Below are 16,557 nucleotides of genomic sequence, written 5' to 3' on the forward strand. Positions count from 1 at the left end.
GGGTAACCCAAAGATCACGCAGCATAACTTTCGAATTTTAGTGGTAGGTTTGTTTGTAACAAACTTTCCTGCACAAAAATGGATAAGATGCTGGAAGGTCAGCAGATATTTGCAAAGAGGGTGAAGCATGTAGCGTAGGCAGGAGAAGGGGGGGGGGGGGGGCAGAGGGGGGAAGTGGGGAGTGGTTTAGATGGCCCAAAACCCCCTAAAATGTTCACGAGCCCCCCCAACTGCAACAATTCTGCTACGAGGCGCGGGGAGCGGACAGACACGTCGCAGCTGAGACCCAGTAAATGTGGAATTACCGCCAAAGACTGGCTTTTTTTTTGTTTGTGTGTCTCGAAGCTCAAGGAGACTTGACGTATTTAAAGGAAGGGTTTGTCCCGGCTAGGGATGTCGCGAACCACCCTAGGTTCGATTTCGAAAGATTTCGAAGTTTGTAAAGCGAACTAAGGTTCGATTTCAAAAAATTTCTATATTTGCATACCGACCGAGGTTCGAATTTAAAAAAATTCGCAACTTTCGATCACAGTGGAGTTTCGAATTCTAAAAGTTCGAAGCTTTCAGTTTCTAAAATTTCGGGTTCGAATATTTTGAATATTTTGTGACTTGAGGTTCGAAAAATTCAAATATTTAGAACTTTCCAAACTTTAAATTCGAGATATTCGAAAAATTTGATTTTCTTGTGATCTGAAGTTCCAAAAATTCGAAGATTCCAAAACTCCTTGAAAATAAAATTTGAAGATTTCAATTTCTTTCTGCATAAAGTTCGAAGGTTTTGATTCTCTTCATGAATTCCTTTCAAGTCCAAGTTTTCAAAGTTCGAATTTCAAGTTCATCCACAGTTTCAATTTCAAATAATGTTTTCAAACCTCCCTGGTTTTCACGAAATCAAGTTGAGAAAAGTTAGGGTGCGACATCTAGACTCTGCGAAGTTGGTCAGGCAATTAAATAAGACGACAAGTGTCCCAGATGTGCTGGAATATTTGCCACTGCTGAGTGACGTGTGGCCATAGATCAGTAATTGTGACCGCCAGCCCGGGGGGAGAGGGGGGTCTTTAACCTGCATCACGCAGTAGTGATCACACGAACACTGTGTTACGATACTCATCCAGTTTGAAACAACCAAGGGTGGGCATGAGGTTGAGGCTCAGAAAAACTTTGAAGCGACCTGGCAAACTACCTCCCCACCCCTTGAATGCTGGTAGTAATCCGATCGAACGCCGCCCGAGTGATGCTGGCATATAGTAAGTTAAGTTTGTAATTGTCCTGGAGGTTTATTTTCTGGGACGGAGGAATCGCCTCGCAAAAAGCACAGAAGCCGACACAACTCGAGGTCGAGGAGCGTTCGACCATACAAGTGGCGTCGGAAGAGGAAAAACGGGGGGGGGGGGGGGGGAGGGGGGGCTTCAGCCCCCCTTCTTCCCTTTCTGTAAGGAAAACAATACGGGGAAAGAGGGCGTGGTCGAGCTTATTTTAATCTGAAATTATTTATGCATATGTATAGCTACTGTCGCTCTTCACTGCATAAAAGATCGCGTAGATAATCATTGTTAGAAACTTGTTGTCAAAAGGCACTACTCGTCACATGCTTAGTGGTTCGGAAGTTCAAAGCTATGTCTTTTCGACCTAAATAATTGTGCCAATAGTAAAAAAAAAAGAAGAAAAAAAAAACACGTTAATAAATGCGAGGAGAAAAATCTGGAGAAAAAAAATAACTATCAAGAATTGGCCGGAAGTGTTGACCCTAGTTGTATGTGAGATAACCCTAGTTGTATGGTCCTTGTAACTAACTTTTCATTTTTTATCAATTTCTTCATGTCCGGACTGCTTCGTGGCAGACCTTTAATAGCCCTGCTTTAGGTGCGCTTACAACTGGGTTTAAGGGCTTTCAGAAAAAACTCATGAAAGAATCAGCGAAGCTGTTTGCAATCTCCACTCCGCGCATGCCCAACAGAGTGCGCTGGTTCGCCCACTTTCTAAAACAGTTAAATTGGAGAGCCTTTGCAACATTCTCAAGAAAAAGGGGTATACTGTAATATAATGCATTACACACCATTTTCATGGGAGTACCTATAAATACTCCCAAGAGTGTATCCCTTCAAATGGGAAAAAAAATTTAACGACATGTGGTTACTTCTTTGTTCAAACCAGCGTTTTATTCAACCAAAGTTTATTGCTGAGCCCTTATTGTCGTACAAAAAATTAATGAATTATTTGCGAAAAAGAGAAAATAAAAGAGCACAGTCCATAAAGCCAGTTTTCAAAATAATAAACATATGCAACAAATCTTACAAACTAATAACACACAAAGAAATGACTCCATAGAAGTTGAACTGTCGTCTAAGTTCATATCCTCGGCCTTTCACTGTCGAATATGAGTAATATTCAAATTGGCGCAAAAGTAACGTTCATTCTTTTTTAAAGGTAACCGTAACGGTATATTGTTACGTTCTTAGGACGGTAACGAATCTCAGAACTCGTTAAGTTTTGACGATCTAACGAGTGACGCTAGTTTGTTACATGTTTTGTGTAACGGGCACAACAGTGCTTGGGTCCCACAGGTGCCGAAAGCCCAATACCCAATATCGTTGCACAGCCCCTTGAAGCTGACAGTGCGGCGGGAGCTACATATTTGCCGGACCAGGAAACCGCGTCCCTTTCATTGCTCTGCGTGGATATGGCTGGGAGCGCGGGCATGCTTCGAAAGATCGACGTACGACTGGTCCAACGGGCTCGTAGCTTCCACCACCCTGCCATCCTTGGCCCTTTGAACCTGCCATCAAGAAAAACTTTTAGCGTTCAATAAAAGTGGGTGAGTATTTTATTTAATAAAGGAATTGCTAATTATTGATTTTAAACACATGGTTTCAAATAGAATCTTGCTGAGCATCATCGAAAACTACGATAAAACACCCACGCTACAATGATATGAGGTATGCGCAGCATGTATGGCGTTCTGAAGAAATACTCAATTTGGAAGCCTGTCCTTGTTTTCGGCTTCTTATCGAAGTGCATCTCCGCGCGGGCAATCGGGAGGCGAGATTGACCACGAGGAGATGCTCTCCGATAAGAAGCCGAGAGCCAGATACGTGTCCAAATTCGGCATTTTTTCAGAACGCCGTAAAATGCTGCGCGTGCCTCATGCAGTTATAACATGGGTGCATTTAGCCGTTCTCGATGATGCCGAGCAATTTTATCTTTGAAACCATCCCTTTAAGACTAATATTTAACAATTTAAGTACTCAGAATTTATTAAATATCCCATTATATTGAGCTCTAGCAATTTTCCTCGGACACACTACTATGGGATCAGGCTTCTTTTTTGTGCAATGCATAGTTTTGCAGTAGCGATTTTACCCGTTTTTCCGGAAACACACTGCATATATGTCAAAACAAATGTTTTATACGTTTGGGAACAGGACTCCACCTCCATCAATTCTGGCACATTAGACAATAGTGACAACCACTGTACACTCAGCGCAGATTGAGAGCGATTTAGATGGATTACGCATATACATTTTTTAGATACATGAATATACACAATGAAGTCAATTATGCCTTTAGTACAACACATGTGTGTGATCCGTCTACTACAAGAGGAACTCCGAATATTTAAAGGCCTGACGAATTCAAGTGAAACCGTGCTTCGTTTCAGCTTAGGGCCGAGCGTGGCCGATGTTACGAGCCCAAGGGCCAATCAAACAGCGAAAGAGGCACAGAGCCATGACGAGTTCTTTGCAGTTCATACCATGACGAGTTCTTTGCAGTTCATAGGACTATAGGACTAGCCCGTATTCGCCATCTCTCTGTGCCTGCTCCTCCACCGGCTAATCCTATCAAGCGCAGAGAGCACGCCATGGCGTTGCGCTTTCTGCACTGTTTTATTGGCCCTCCAACTCATAACATTGTCCGCGCTCGTGCCTAAGCTGAAACAAAGTATATATGAACACCAAATGAATAGCACTAAAAGTATAAATATCCTAAATGATCAGGGCCGTCTTCATGAATGTGCAAAAAAAAATAATAAAATCATGCAAAAGGAAAACATACATACAAGTATTTCATGTAGCAAGCACATTGAATGATACTATCAGAATTAAGATACTCAAACCAATCAAAAAGAAAAAGGACCAAGAATATCACGAAATGAGATAGGAAATTACACTGCATTTCTAAATCTTCCGAGTCACGTATATACTGTTGCAGTCCTATGAGTAAAGCATTAGTTTCCAGCTTGGTGTGTTAAATAGTTTCGAATATACCTAGTTTTATTTTTACATCTTAAAATTATGTTGACCTCTCCGCATTACTCGGTTTTTCTTGTACTTTTCTTAACATTTGCAATATTCAAGATTGCTGCTATTGAAAGACCTTAGTTATTTTATAAGTTTGTCTATTTATGGTCATGAGTAGGACGACCTGTAAGGAACATAAGTGACCCTACAGAAAACCCAGAGATTCCAGGTGCATCACGTGATCAATGACTATAAATGAATAAAAAAAGATTAGGCTTCAAGTATTTTCTTTTTTTCGTGTACAAAAAAGAACTCTGGTCGCTTCGTCTAAGGTAAATTCACATTTTTTTATCTGTGTTTATACTGTAAATAAGAGGCTGAAACATTTTGAACCATGTGAAACACACACTGCTCGCAAGTAGAACCCCTGCAGGCCTATTGCCAAGCCAAATGAACACACGTCGGTGCTCGAGTATTTCGTTTAAACCCCTTTCACAACTATGATGCACGTAAGGGTTTCGATCACTTGCGATGTATCTTCTGATGACGGTATAAATTGGTATCAGCCGCAAACGCTCTACCGCAGGTCTCGCACTTAAACGGCTTCTCTCTGGTGTGAGTCCTCTCATGATTCGCCAACTGGTACTTCCGAGTAAACGCCCTGCTGCAAGTGTTGCACCTGAACGGCTTCTCTCCTGTATGAATCCTTTCGTGATCCACCAGGGTGTTTTTATGACTAAATGCCCTGCCGCACGTGTTGCACTTGAACGGCTTCTCTCCTGTATGAATCCTTTCGTGACCAGCCAAGTTGCATTTCTGAGTAAACGCCCTGCTGCACGTGTTGCACCTGAACGGCTTCTCTCCTGTATGAATCCTTTCGTGACCCACCAAGGTGTTTTTATGACTAAATGCCCTGCCGCACGTGCTGCACTTGAACGGCTTCTCTCCGGTGTGAATTTTAACATGAGATATCAAGCGAGACTTATCCGCAAACGTTTTTTCGCAGGTATCGCAACTGAAGGGCCTCTCGCCAGTGTGAGTCCTCTCGTGAATGGCGACAATCGTGGCGGAAGAGCATGAGTAAGGACAGAAGCGGCACGGGTGCTTGTTCGGTCGTCGGTGCGTCAGCTGCTTGTGTGGGCCCGGATTGTTGGTCTGGGGAGAGGTGTCAGCTCTGCGGCTGTCACGGTCAAAGGTATCCACTTTGTCGCCATAGCATGCTCCGATGCAGTCTGTTGGAATGACATGACAGAGCAAGAAAGGTCGGCGCATTTTTTATAATTCTAAACATGGTCCAGTAGACCTACATTATGCCCGTGCGGCCTACAGTGGGTATTCATTCATTTGAGATGTTAAAAAGGTTCATTCGCAATGCTTGTAAATGTCCACAGGCCATCATTAAAGACTTGACACTGGCAGCCCCATGGTGCGGGAGCTGTGGTAGCTTGCACGTTCTGCTAACCAAATACAGAAGGGAAGTCAAGCCGCCGCGGTCGCCGCAGCAGTGTTGGCGGTAACGTGTTACAAGTAACATTGTTACCGATAACGTCTTACTTTTGTTAGTAACGTGGTAACGTAATCGTTACTTTTCCATGGCATTTACGGGTAATGTACCCACGTTAGTTATTTCAAGTAACAGGTAACGGAATTACGTTACTCGTTACATCTTCCGAAAACTTGAAAAATGTTAGGACGGAACGAGCGGGTTGGTAGGGATAATTAAACTTGAGGAAGACAACAGTTGACTATCCCTTCTTGTTTTCTTCCTCAAGTTTTAATTGAAAAAAGAACACCTGTATTTTTTGCGTTTCTATACTTCGTTTTACCTGAAGTCAAGACGCAGCTGACGCTACAAGCTGATGGAAATTATCGGAGGGAAAAGGGAACCATCATGGTGTTCTCTGTGTTTCTATACGTATTCTTTCATCGCTGAAATAAACAAACAAGGCCAAGTGACTTGTGATTTTGACGCTAATTAATTTGTCCGATTGACTCGTAGCGTAGGCTGCGTCTAGAGTTAAGCTGAAATGTAGTACGTGATTCAAGTAATTAATTATTGCACTCATTCTACATATTTTCAAAATTTCGCCTGTTTTTTACGGACGCAAAAAGTTCCGCTTAGAAAAACCCCAACGCCCGCGCCTGTCATCCCAGTGTCGAAACACGCTGTCGTCAAAATAAAACAAAAGCGCTGTTACCGCCTATTTATAAAAGAAATGTAACGCAAAAGTAACGTGCGCTACTTTCTGTCGACAACGATACCGCGTTCCTTTATTTCGCAAGTAACAAGTAACATATTTCTTTACTTTTTTTAGGTAACGCCTACAACACTGCAGCTGCATACCGCTGCCAGTACGGAGCGCTGGGTGATAGCGTGTTGACATTCATAATGATTGTGACTGTGTATTAAGTAACGCTGGAAGGGTCGTTCACACCCACATATTATTAGGTTACACAAAATAGCATTCAATAGGCTCGTAGAATGATCGTTGTGTACCTTAGAAACTTGAAAAATCGCTAAGGTACACAGCGAATATTTTACGAGCGATTTGAAACAGGGAAAAACGTGGTTCTATATCGACATTGATATGGACATTTGCCAGTCTAAAGCGACTTCGGCGACACAAATTAATGTTGTGAAAAAGCTTCAATCATTTGAAGCAGCAAAACGTTTTCGGGCTATTTCATGTGTCGAAAATAATTTATAGCATTTGTGAGAGCTACTCAATCAACCACAACTAAAGGAAAAAAGACAATTTTGTAATAAATAAGCAACTCAGCATGATACACTTCTTCGATATTAAATAATATGTATCAATTGCAACTTTGAGTGCTCAGACTGAATGTTCCTTCAGTTGAGCCCAGCTTGTTTGTTTACTTTCACTTGAGTTGTAGTTCTTGGACATTGGAATGTAACCCCCCCCCCCTTTTTCATAAAAAAAAAAAAAACATTAAATTTTGTTGCGATATCTTTTTGTGGTTTGGTGCAGGCGGCTAATTAAAACTTAATGAAGTTTTCACGTGGGGAAAACTTTGTGTACCACATCAGACTCCTCACGTTTTCCATTTTCTGGAAAACCGAGCCTACAAAAAGGTTTTCTATCCGTGTGGGGACCGTTCATGAATCTGTGAGGGTGTGCTAAGGAGGTGCGAGGCTGAATGAGTATTGTCCCGTGTGCGTCTTCTCATACCTGGTGTTGTTAGTTCTGTGGGCACCATGAGATTGGGATCAGAAGTCGCACTGTCGTCCGTCCTCCCCTCCTGGTCCATCTTCCATGGTTGCCCCTGCAATTCAGCTCCTTGGATGGAGGGCTCCGCCCCCTTGTCCTCAGCCAAGGAGTCGAATGCTGCGTGGGCAAGTTCTGTTAGGACTGAAGATCAAATTTTCTTTAGTATAATTTTTTTATACTACACCAATACAGAAGCCCAATCAGAACAAACTTAAAGAACAAGCAAACATATACACATCATGCTGATGAAGTAGAGAAATTCAGGGGCATACATTCGTATTGCAGTGTAATTCAAAGGGTAAAATAATCATATCACGAAAAAACACGGGCATCAAACTGAATACTCAAAATCCCCAAAAAATTGATTGTAAAAATTGCACGTGAATCATACATAAAGGCAGTCCTTCTCTATTAAATACATACTTCAAAAGTTTCAATTCACCTCGAACATGTGGTAAAGGATTACATCAATACAGTCCCACACAAATCGACAAAGACACAACTAAATACCATCGAGGAGGGGGGTTTAGTTACGTCACTCCCACACTGTAGTGCTGAAAAAAAGGCAGGCATGCCACAGAACCAACAACTGTACGGCATATCACCGCCATAGCTTTTGGGAATTACACGTCAACAAAACGGGCACGGTGTGTCGGCAAACAAAGGTAGGGAACGGAATAAAAATGTTGCATGTAGTTGGCTGAGCTGTGGCGTTCCTTATTTTATCCGACTTGTTCGTCCCATTCATCTGGGAAAAAATGTAGCCCAAAGGTCTCGCACTGCAAAAGTTGACCTGGCTGGTGGCTGGCCCTTTTTTCTAGGCAGCGAAGGGTTGCTCACATTTAAGAGCATTTCCGGTTAGCTCGGCCTGCAAAGTTCAGAAGAATAAGTATTAATAAACAGTCCCCAACACAAAGTTACTTTACATGCCCTCAATTATCGTCACATTGGACGAGCGAAACTAAAACTGAAGGGTACCAGTGCAGTAAGCAAATGATTACGAATTACGACGCGGAGGCTAGAAAAAAGAAGGCAACAAATGAGAACACGCGCATTTGCAGTTCAGTTTTATCAAGTAAAAAACTGAAGGCCACTTTCCAGATTAAACAGGGCATGGATAACAACACCATTTGTCAGTAGGGGGTAACTGCGAGAAATTTTAATCTGAAGGACGCGGGAAAAGTAAGTCCTATGTGACCATACAATTTCCAAGTGTGAATGTTTTGGCCAAATAACACTGACCATTTCTATTTCCACGAGAGATGTTTCATAATATATGCAGCGTCATACCGCTAGCGAGGAGGAAAATGTTTGCCGGTTCCATCTGTGCCGCATCCACGCGACTAACGCCATCATTTATGAAATTATGTGCAGTGTAGATCAATCAGTCAGCCCCGCATTTAGCCAAGCACTAACATCAGTGGGGCCCACTTAGAGAGAACGCGTTTTAGCTGAGATACTTGGTTCACGTTCACGGGGAAACAGCTCTTTAGATCATCCAGAAGTTGATTATAAAACATAATTTGGTTAAGTGATCTCCAGTATAAATTGATCACCATTCATCACTAGTATAAAATTTACAATCCCTATTGCAACGCAAATGTTTCTTTTTCTTTTTATTTCATCCAACTCAAGACAAGCTTGAGTGGCCTTCTCTTGATCGTCTTCATTAAAGAGAAGCTCAAACACTTATTCCAAAAAATGAGATAGAGGTTGACCCCAGCGTAGTTGTATGCCGTAAATCTGAATATTTAGTTTGTTTTCCCCGATGATGTAACTAAACGCAAGAACACACGAAAAAACCCCGACCAGTTGTTACGTCATAAAAGGATCTTTCGGCCTCCAAGCGCGTGTCGCTCATGAGCAAAAGACCTTATTCAGATCCGGCCGCCATCTGTCAGACGTGGCGCCAACCTTCCTTCCGACGCCATCTTTGAGGCGACTGGCAGAGCGCTGTGGCCGTTTGTAGCGTGTAAAAGTGGCGCGCAGCGACCGCATGACTGCTCTGTTCCGCTACGTATTCAACGAGGAAATAAAATTAAAAACAGCCAATGCAAACATTCAGATTGTATTGTTTTTCTGTTAAAGGGTATTATAGCCAACGTCTGATTAGCCATAGCGCTTTCCTGTGCTATTCATGCTCCCTAAAAGAGCACCTGCGGCGTTAGTGTTGTGTGTTCTTACAGGGCTCCTAAACGTTTCATTAATATATGACACTTTCCACGATGGCATGAAGGGCTCATGATATTTGTATGTAACATCTGCAAGCATCTATTATATTATCTGATTTTTTGGGAGCTTGATGTTGGGTAGCATCAAAGCTTCGCTCGCGCAGAGCAACGGAGAGGTCTGGTCAAAATCGCTCAGATACACTGTTTTGCGCTTGAGTTTTTGTTTTGTTTTTCTCGCTCAAGTAGGTCTTTTACAACCGATTGAAGGCTGATGCAAAGTGCAGAAGAGCCAGGCGACGGGACTTCGTTTCACACATGAATGTTAAAGGAAACGGTGCTAAAAAGCAAAGGTGAACGCTCGCTTACTTTATGCCGAATCATTATTATTACGCTACTCTCACATTTCGAGAAGCATTTTCGAGATGTAGTCCAAAGCATAAAAGCGGGCTCTTGACTGCTAACCAGGACCTGTTGGCGCGTTTAACTGTCCAGCTCACTCGCTTCTTAACAGAATGGGTTTGCGCTGCGGGAGAAGCTTTTATTTGTAGCCAATACTGCAGGCAACCACTTTTATGAGCAATGGTCATATTGTATTGCGAGTAAGCATGAAATTCAAAAGCCCTCCGAGCTATGTGACCGCACTACCAGGGCCAGTTTTCTCGAACGCGAACCGTGGGTTAAAGTTAACCATTGTCCCTAGAAGGGGGAATTCTAGGTCACGTGACTGGGAGAGCAGGGGTGCTGAGGGAGGAGCAGTACCTACAATCAAAATGACCGCGACGTCGCTTAATGAGGGCTAATAGTTCTTCTTGGTTCTGCTGAACATTCATTTCGATCTGGCTGTTATATTAATGACGCACCATTAACCTATTAGCACGTCAAGCAAAGCGGTAGTTCAGAGGGACTACTAAACTAATCGACGACAGCATTCCGCGAACGCATCACTCTTTAGCAGTCCAGGATCCAAGAAATATGAGCCCCATGGCCCCCCCCCCCCCCCGGCTACGTGCCTGGCTCTTACTACCGATTTTGCTCAGCCCTGTTTCGCAAGCTTTTCAAAACCAACTTTAGGGCTCGGTGTTTGGTTCCTGGTGAGAGCGATAGTATTCTCGGTTACTGATTGGTCACGACGTCCCAGCGTTTTGCTCTGCGAGCGTTATCGACCAATGATAATCTTTAGTCTGATCGGAAGTCCTTTTGGTGAGAGCCTCTTACTAACACACGGATGGTGACAGGGGTCTCCAGGTATTTAAAGTATTTGTCCCGACTACTACATACGTAGGAGAATTTCAGCTATATATGGGAGTAGATAGCATGAAACCGGAAATAAAGCAGACCATTACAGTTTCAGCTTGCATCCCGTATAACTTTGTCGCGGCACTCGGCTTTTAGCAGACGGCTGCCTATATTCCGGTCCGTTAACGGAAGACGTGAAAGCATTTTCTTGTTTTCTTTTTGTCTGCGAATGACGCTTCGAAGCATACAAATTATATTGTTCACTTACATTAAGCAGACCAATCATCTGCAGTAGTTTTCTTGACTCGCTCCGCAAAGTCCCGGTCACACTGCTCGTACAGCAAGCAAAAGACAAACTGCAAACACCGTCTGAGGCGCGTTTCTTGTGTCTACCAAAACAGTCTGCGGACCTGTTCGAAGCACACATATGTGTTCACTAGGAGCATGTCTGCAGAGAATTTTGGTAGGCCCAAGATGAAAGTACTGTCATAAAGGAACCAATTTTGGCAGTTCACACTTGTGACTGCTTCCGACCGGAGGGGCTTGTGAACCATCTTGTGACTGCTGATGGCCGGCCGCTGCGCTGCCAGTCATAAGTAGTCGCCAGTGTTTTAAGCATCTCCGGTTGTAAGCATGGCAGTAAGAAATGAGTACACCTGCCTTTACTTGAGCAAACAATAAGGCAAACACGCAAATAGTGCACTCTGTTTCACCGTTTTAGAAATAAGACACCACCTTCAGAGATTCTACATAATAAACCAAAAGTAAGACATGCTACTTAGTTTGTCTGCATTAAGGCATACTTAGAGGGATTATACAGTTTAAATAAATAAATTGTTGAAATAATGTGCTAGGCTTTGAAAAGGGGGGGGGGGGGGTTGAGGGCGGTTGGTCGGCAGAGTAAAATAAGACTGGCAATGGAAAGTTTGCGTGCAGCAGGCTCAACTGTAGCCGTCTCATTTTATCTAACTCTGTCGCATTCGTGTAAAGACAAAATGTAGCACGAAGGCGTTGCACCACCGAAAGGGGACTCGGCTGGTGACAGGCCACCTTTCCAAAGCGGTGAAGTGTCATTCACATCTGAGTCCAACTTCCTGCAGAGCTAGATCTGCAAGGCTTAGAAAGACGACGGTTAATAAACAGGAAGGAACGGAAAGCGACAATACTCGTTTGTACCCTTAACTACGTATATTCAGCAAACTGAAACTGGGTGCGAAATTAAAAAAAAAAACAGGCATCGCAATTGAGGAATGAAAGAGCAATATTAAGATTTACATTTGAATGAGATGAGTATGCACTGATCACCCCAACCAGTTAATATTCAGAGCCAACCTAGCGAATCAGTACATCAGATTTATCGTCCACTTCAACCCCTGCTATATTATGCTGTGATTGAAATTCTGTTCTCGTGAATTAAACACTCTGTATTCCGAAAACACAATGAGTATTAAAACTTGGTTTGGGGCTGAGGCGTATGAAGATGCGTCCCATTAGGTCTCAGATTAACGAGGGTGACCGCAGTACAGCTGCGTTTGCATATTCGGGTGTCAGTCGTCCCAGCTCTCTCTTCTTCTTAGAAGTTGTTTAGATTTCAATGTCTGCTGTGTCAATCTTCTTTCCTTTGTCATTCTGTACTGCCTTGGTCGACTGTTAAAGAGACACATCACGTATGAGATTAATAAATTGTTGAGTTTTCTAGCTGAGGAACAACCTTAGGTATCTACTTCTACCGGTTGATAACTCCAGTCCTGAACAAGATAACAACCCAGTTAAAAATACCCATTGGGTCCAATTGGATTTTCCAATTGGTACCAATTGCCAAAATCGGTTGTGTTTTGGAACGCCCCGTTGGAAAAAATGAAAACTGGTTCAATATTACCAATTGGTTTTTTTCCAGTTGGCACCATGACCAACTGTGTTTTAGAACACCCAATTGGAAATATCTCAATTGGTTTTTTTTCCAATTGGAATCATAACCGACTGTGTTTTGGAACGCCCAATTGGAAAAATACCAATTGCTGTGGTTCTGACTAGAATGGTTCCAAGCGGAACCACACCAATAGGTATTTCTCCAATTGGTCTGAAATTCCCTTTAGAAAACCGCCAGTTCACACATTTCTAATTCAAACTATAACCAATTAGAAAGATAGCTAGCAAGAGAAATTGGTTTTCTGATGCATTAGCAACTTACACAGCCAAAGGAAGGACTCCTAAATGAAATTTCAAATTGAGCATGTCTCACATAAGTACGTCTAGATATGCCAGTTGGATATGTTCCTAACAAATAGGGTTTTACTATATACAAAACATTTGAAGCCTGTTCTGAAATAATACATTATTTTAGAAACACACCTTTTCTATTTTTTTTTTTTAATGAGTTCTTTGCAGTCAGGCTAAATGGTGCCAAACACCTTTGCAAGATATGAGAAACAAGCAAAATTAAAAGGAGCACATTTATTACAATAGAAAAGGAAACACTAAAACCTAGTTCAGACCAAAAAGGATTTTTCTTTTTCCTTTTACCAAGAGTAGGACGATTCCTGAAAGACGCTATGACGTCCTTGAGCATTTGTTTAGCGTCCCCCCCACAGTTATTATGCAGATATGCTCTTGGACAACACTTGTTCTCTGGATGGTCTGCGGACACTGTAAATAGTCACAAACTGGATTTTAATCTATTAACATCAGAGCTGCATTCTTCTTGCTTGAAATTCTGAAATGAACGAGTACATTAGCAGAAATGCCAGTCGGTATCATGACGTGGGTAAAACATGAAAGCATAGAAATCAATTAAAGCTAGATAATAAGGATAATAAGTTAGTATGGGCTTCTGAATTATGATAGTGATCCAAGGCTTGTCGAAAATTTTGGAAGGATAAATGGCTCACAAGTCTAACACACCTGGCAGCAGAGAGTTGTGTGTTGTCCGTTCAATTCAATAGTTTTCTGCCATCTTGAGCTTATACATCAAAATTAGTCCCTTTTTACATACCTAGTGAGAGAAATTTACTATGTTGTTATCAGCTGAGAGGGGATCCAAAGCTTTGCCAGTCAGACAAATTTGGGGGTTTTACATGCCAACCAATGACAGGCGTCTGGCATGCCCCAGTGGAGGTTTGAGGATTAATGGGACCACCTTAGTATCTTTTGGCATGTAACCGAAAGCATGGTCACACGGACCCTTATCTGCAATAAACATCCATCAAATTGCGGGCACCTCGGCCGGGATTCGAACCCGCCGCCTGGGCATCCGTAGGCCGGCGCTTTGCCTTGGAGCCAAGGCTTTGCAGTGCGACCATTCGTTTCAACAATTTTGACTGCAAAGAACTATTCGTTCTGTGCACACTGGATCTCGGAAAGGATACAATTGCCATTAATTGCATGTGTGAGGCTACACATGCCTTTGATTGCAAAGAGAGCAGAGCTAGCTTTATTCTTACAGCTGTCCACATTCAAATGAATATTTACGATAGCATGCTAGCTGCATTCTGCACAATAGAAGCATTTAATAATTCACAAATATTGCAAGCAACACGTGGCAATCAAAAAGGGTGTTAAGAGCAACCTAAAGAAAACAGCAAATATATTGAAGGCTCAAACACTGAATGAGGAAATAGTTACACTAGAAACTGTTTGCTACAATGGAAAGCGTTTTACAATGCGATGTGTGCACCGCATGGCAAACTTTTTCCCCAACGCGGACGTGCGGCAACAGTTCCAAGCATAAAAGCAGGTAAAACAAGCGAAGTTGGCAATAAGAACACTTTAGCAAACAAGGTTGACCACGTGAAAATATTCAGAACTTGCTTCAGGAGTCCGAAGGACAAAGAGAAAAATCGCGCTCACCGCAGCTGCCGCGGGACGGAGTTGCTGGCTAACCCCAGCATGTTGCGGCTCCCCCAGGCTTTTTTTGGACACATTGATTAAAACAAAAAAACGTCAAATGTTGGTAAACTTGATGAAAATGTCAAATTTTCACATACCCCTACTCGCATTCCCACACACACACACACACATGCTCCCAGAAAAAACAAGCTACTATTGGTGTCACTAGCGATGGGGCGCTCCAACTTTGAAATCGAAACTATTAGTAAAAGTAAAAAAGAACTGCTAAAACGAAAAGCCATCAGAATAATAATAGATAGTAGAGATAGTATATATATATATATATATATATATATAAGAGTCACAGAAAAAAAAACGAAAGTTTTTTTGTTTTTAAAAACGAATTTTTGAAAATATCTTTTATGTTTTTTTTTTTGGGTTTCTTTTTAGAGTCTAAAGAATCAAATTGGAATAACTGCCCCAATTGGTTGCTTAATACCAATTGGAAAATTAATTTCCAATTGGAATCATAAACTCTATGATTGGAATGGTTAATGGGTTGTTTTATACCAATTGGAATATGTATTTTCAATTGGAGTGACAGAATGGAAAAATGCATTCCAACTGGAATGGCCAATTGGTTGATTAATACCAACTGGAATATATATTTCCAATTGGAGTGACCAATTGGCAAAATGTGTTCCAATTGGAATGGCCAATTGGTTGATTAAGACCAACTGGTATATATATTTCCAATTGGTGTGACCACTTGGGAAAATGCATTCCAATTGGAATGGCCAATTGGTAGTCTATATACCAATTGGATCCCACTGATACCAATTGGTACCAATTGAAATTCCAATGGACCTCTTGGCGAATATGTGCTGCCACCTAGACACGCGACTGGGTTCGAGGCTAAGTGGCGAGAAAACAACGCGCGCGCAAGGCCTCTCGCACCCGTTCCACACCCAAGGCGTCAGCTACATCCCGTTCACCCATTGAGGAGCTGTGACCTAGATATGGCTCCCCCAAACTCGCCTTTGTCCCCATCGTGGGTAATCTTCCGCCCCGAAGTCGACACAACGAAACCATCTTCCCTCTCTGCTCGGCCAGAAGGAAGAGAGAGAGGGTACTGGAACCATCTACTCTCGAACCGATGTTTCTACAAAAGGTCCATTAGAGTCAATGGGCATTTTTAACTGGGAAGGTTGAAGAGGCAGCGGTGGCTCCAGCGTAGAATCCCTGAATGTTGCTGGGCGGCCCTCACAGAGTGGTGGCAACACTTGCGTCTGCTAACGGAGATGCCACCTTATCTTCAATCTGTTATAAGGTCATCATGCTGTTATTGTCATTGAGCATTACCACTCATGAAAAGGCACCGCGGGTAACCCAAAGATCACGCAGCATAACTTTCGAATTTTAGTGGTAGGTTTGTTTGTAACAAACTTTCCTGCACAAAAATGAATAAGATGCTGGAAGGTCAGCAGATATTTGCAAAGAGGGTGAAGCATGTGGCGTAGGCAGGACAAGGGGGGGGGGGGGCGGAGGGGGGAAGTGGGGAGTAGTTTAGATGGCCCAAAGCCCCCTAAAATGTTTACGAGCCCCCCCCAACTGCAACAATTCTCCTACGAGGCGCAGGGAGCGGGCAGACACGTCGCAGCTGAGACCCAGTAAATGCGGAATTACCGCCAAAAACTGGCTTTTTTTTGTTTGTGTGTCTCGAAGCTCAAGGAGACTTGACATATTTAAAGGAAGGGTTTGTCCCGGCTAGGGATGTCGCGAACCACCCTAGGTTCGATTTCGAAAGGTTTCGAAGTTTGCAAAGCGAACTAAGGTTCGATTTCAAAAACTTTCTAT

General features: G+C 42.6%; 1 protein-coding gene across 1 annotated transcript in view; it reads right to left on the minus strand.

Annotated features, from left to right (window-relative positions):
* Positions 1-3,411: 3,411 nt before the first annotated feature.
* Positions 3,412-16,557, minus strand: part of LOC120836173 (gastrula zinc finger protein XlCGF49.1-like) — a 33,019-nt gene continuing 19,873 nt past the window's right edge. The window contains exons 3-5 of the mRNA XM_042294664.1: positions 8,309-8,336; positions 7,430-7,585; positions 3,412-5,470 (exon numbers count right to left, since the gene is read on the minus strand). Coding sequence (XP_042150598.1) covers positions 4,761-5,470; positions 7,430-7,508 — 789 coding nt within the window. The 5' untranslated portion in view covers positions 7,509-7,585; positions 8,309-8,336 and the 3' untranslated portion in view covers positions 3,412-4,760. The remainder of the gene's footprint in view (positions 5,471-7,429; positions 7,586-8,308; positions 8,337-16,557) is intronic.

The sequence above is a fragment of the Ixodes scapularis genome, unplaced genomic scaffold (genome assembly GCF_016920785.2).
Source record: "Ixodes scapularis isolate PalLabHiFi unplaced genomic scaffold, ASM1692078v2 PGA_scaffold6__148_contigs__length_123643588, whole genome shotgun sequence".
NCBI classification, from domain to species: Eukaryota; Metazoa; Arthropoda; class Arachnida; order Ixodida; family Ixodidae; genus Ixodes; species Ixodes scapularis.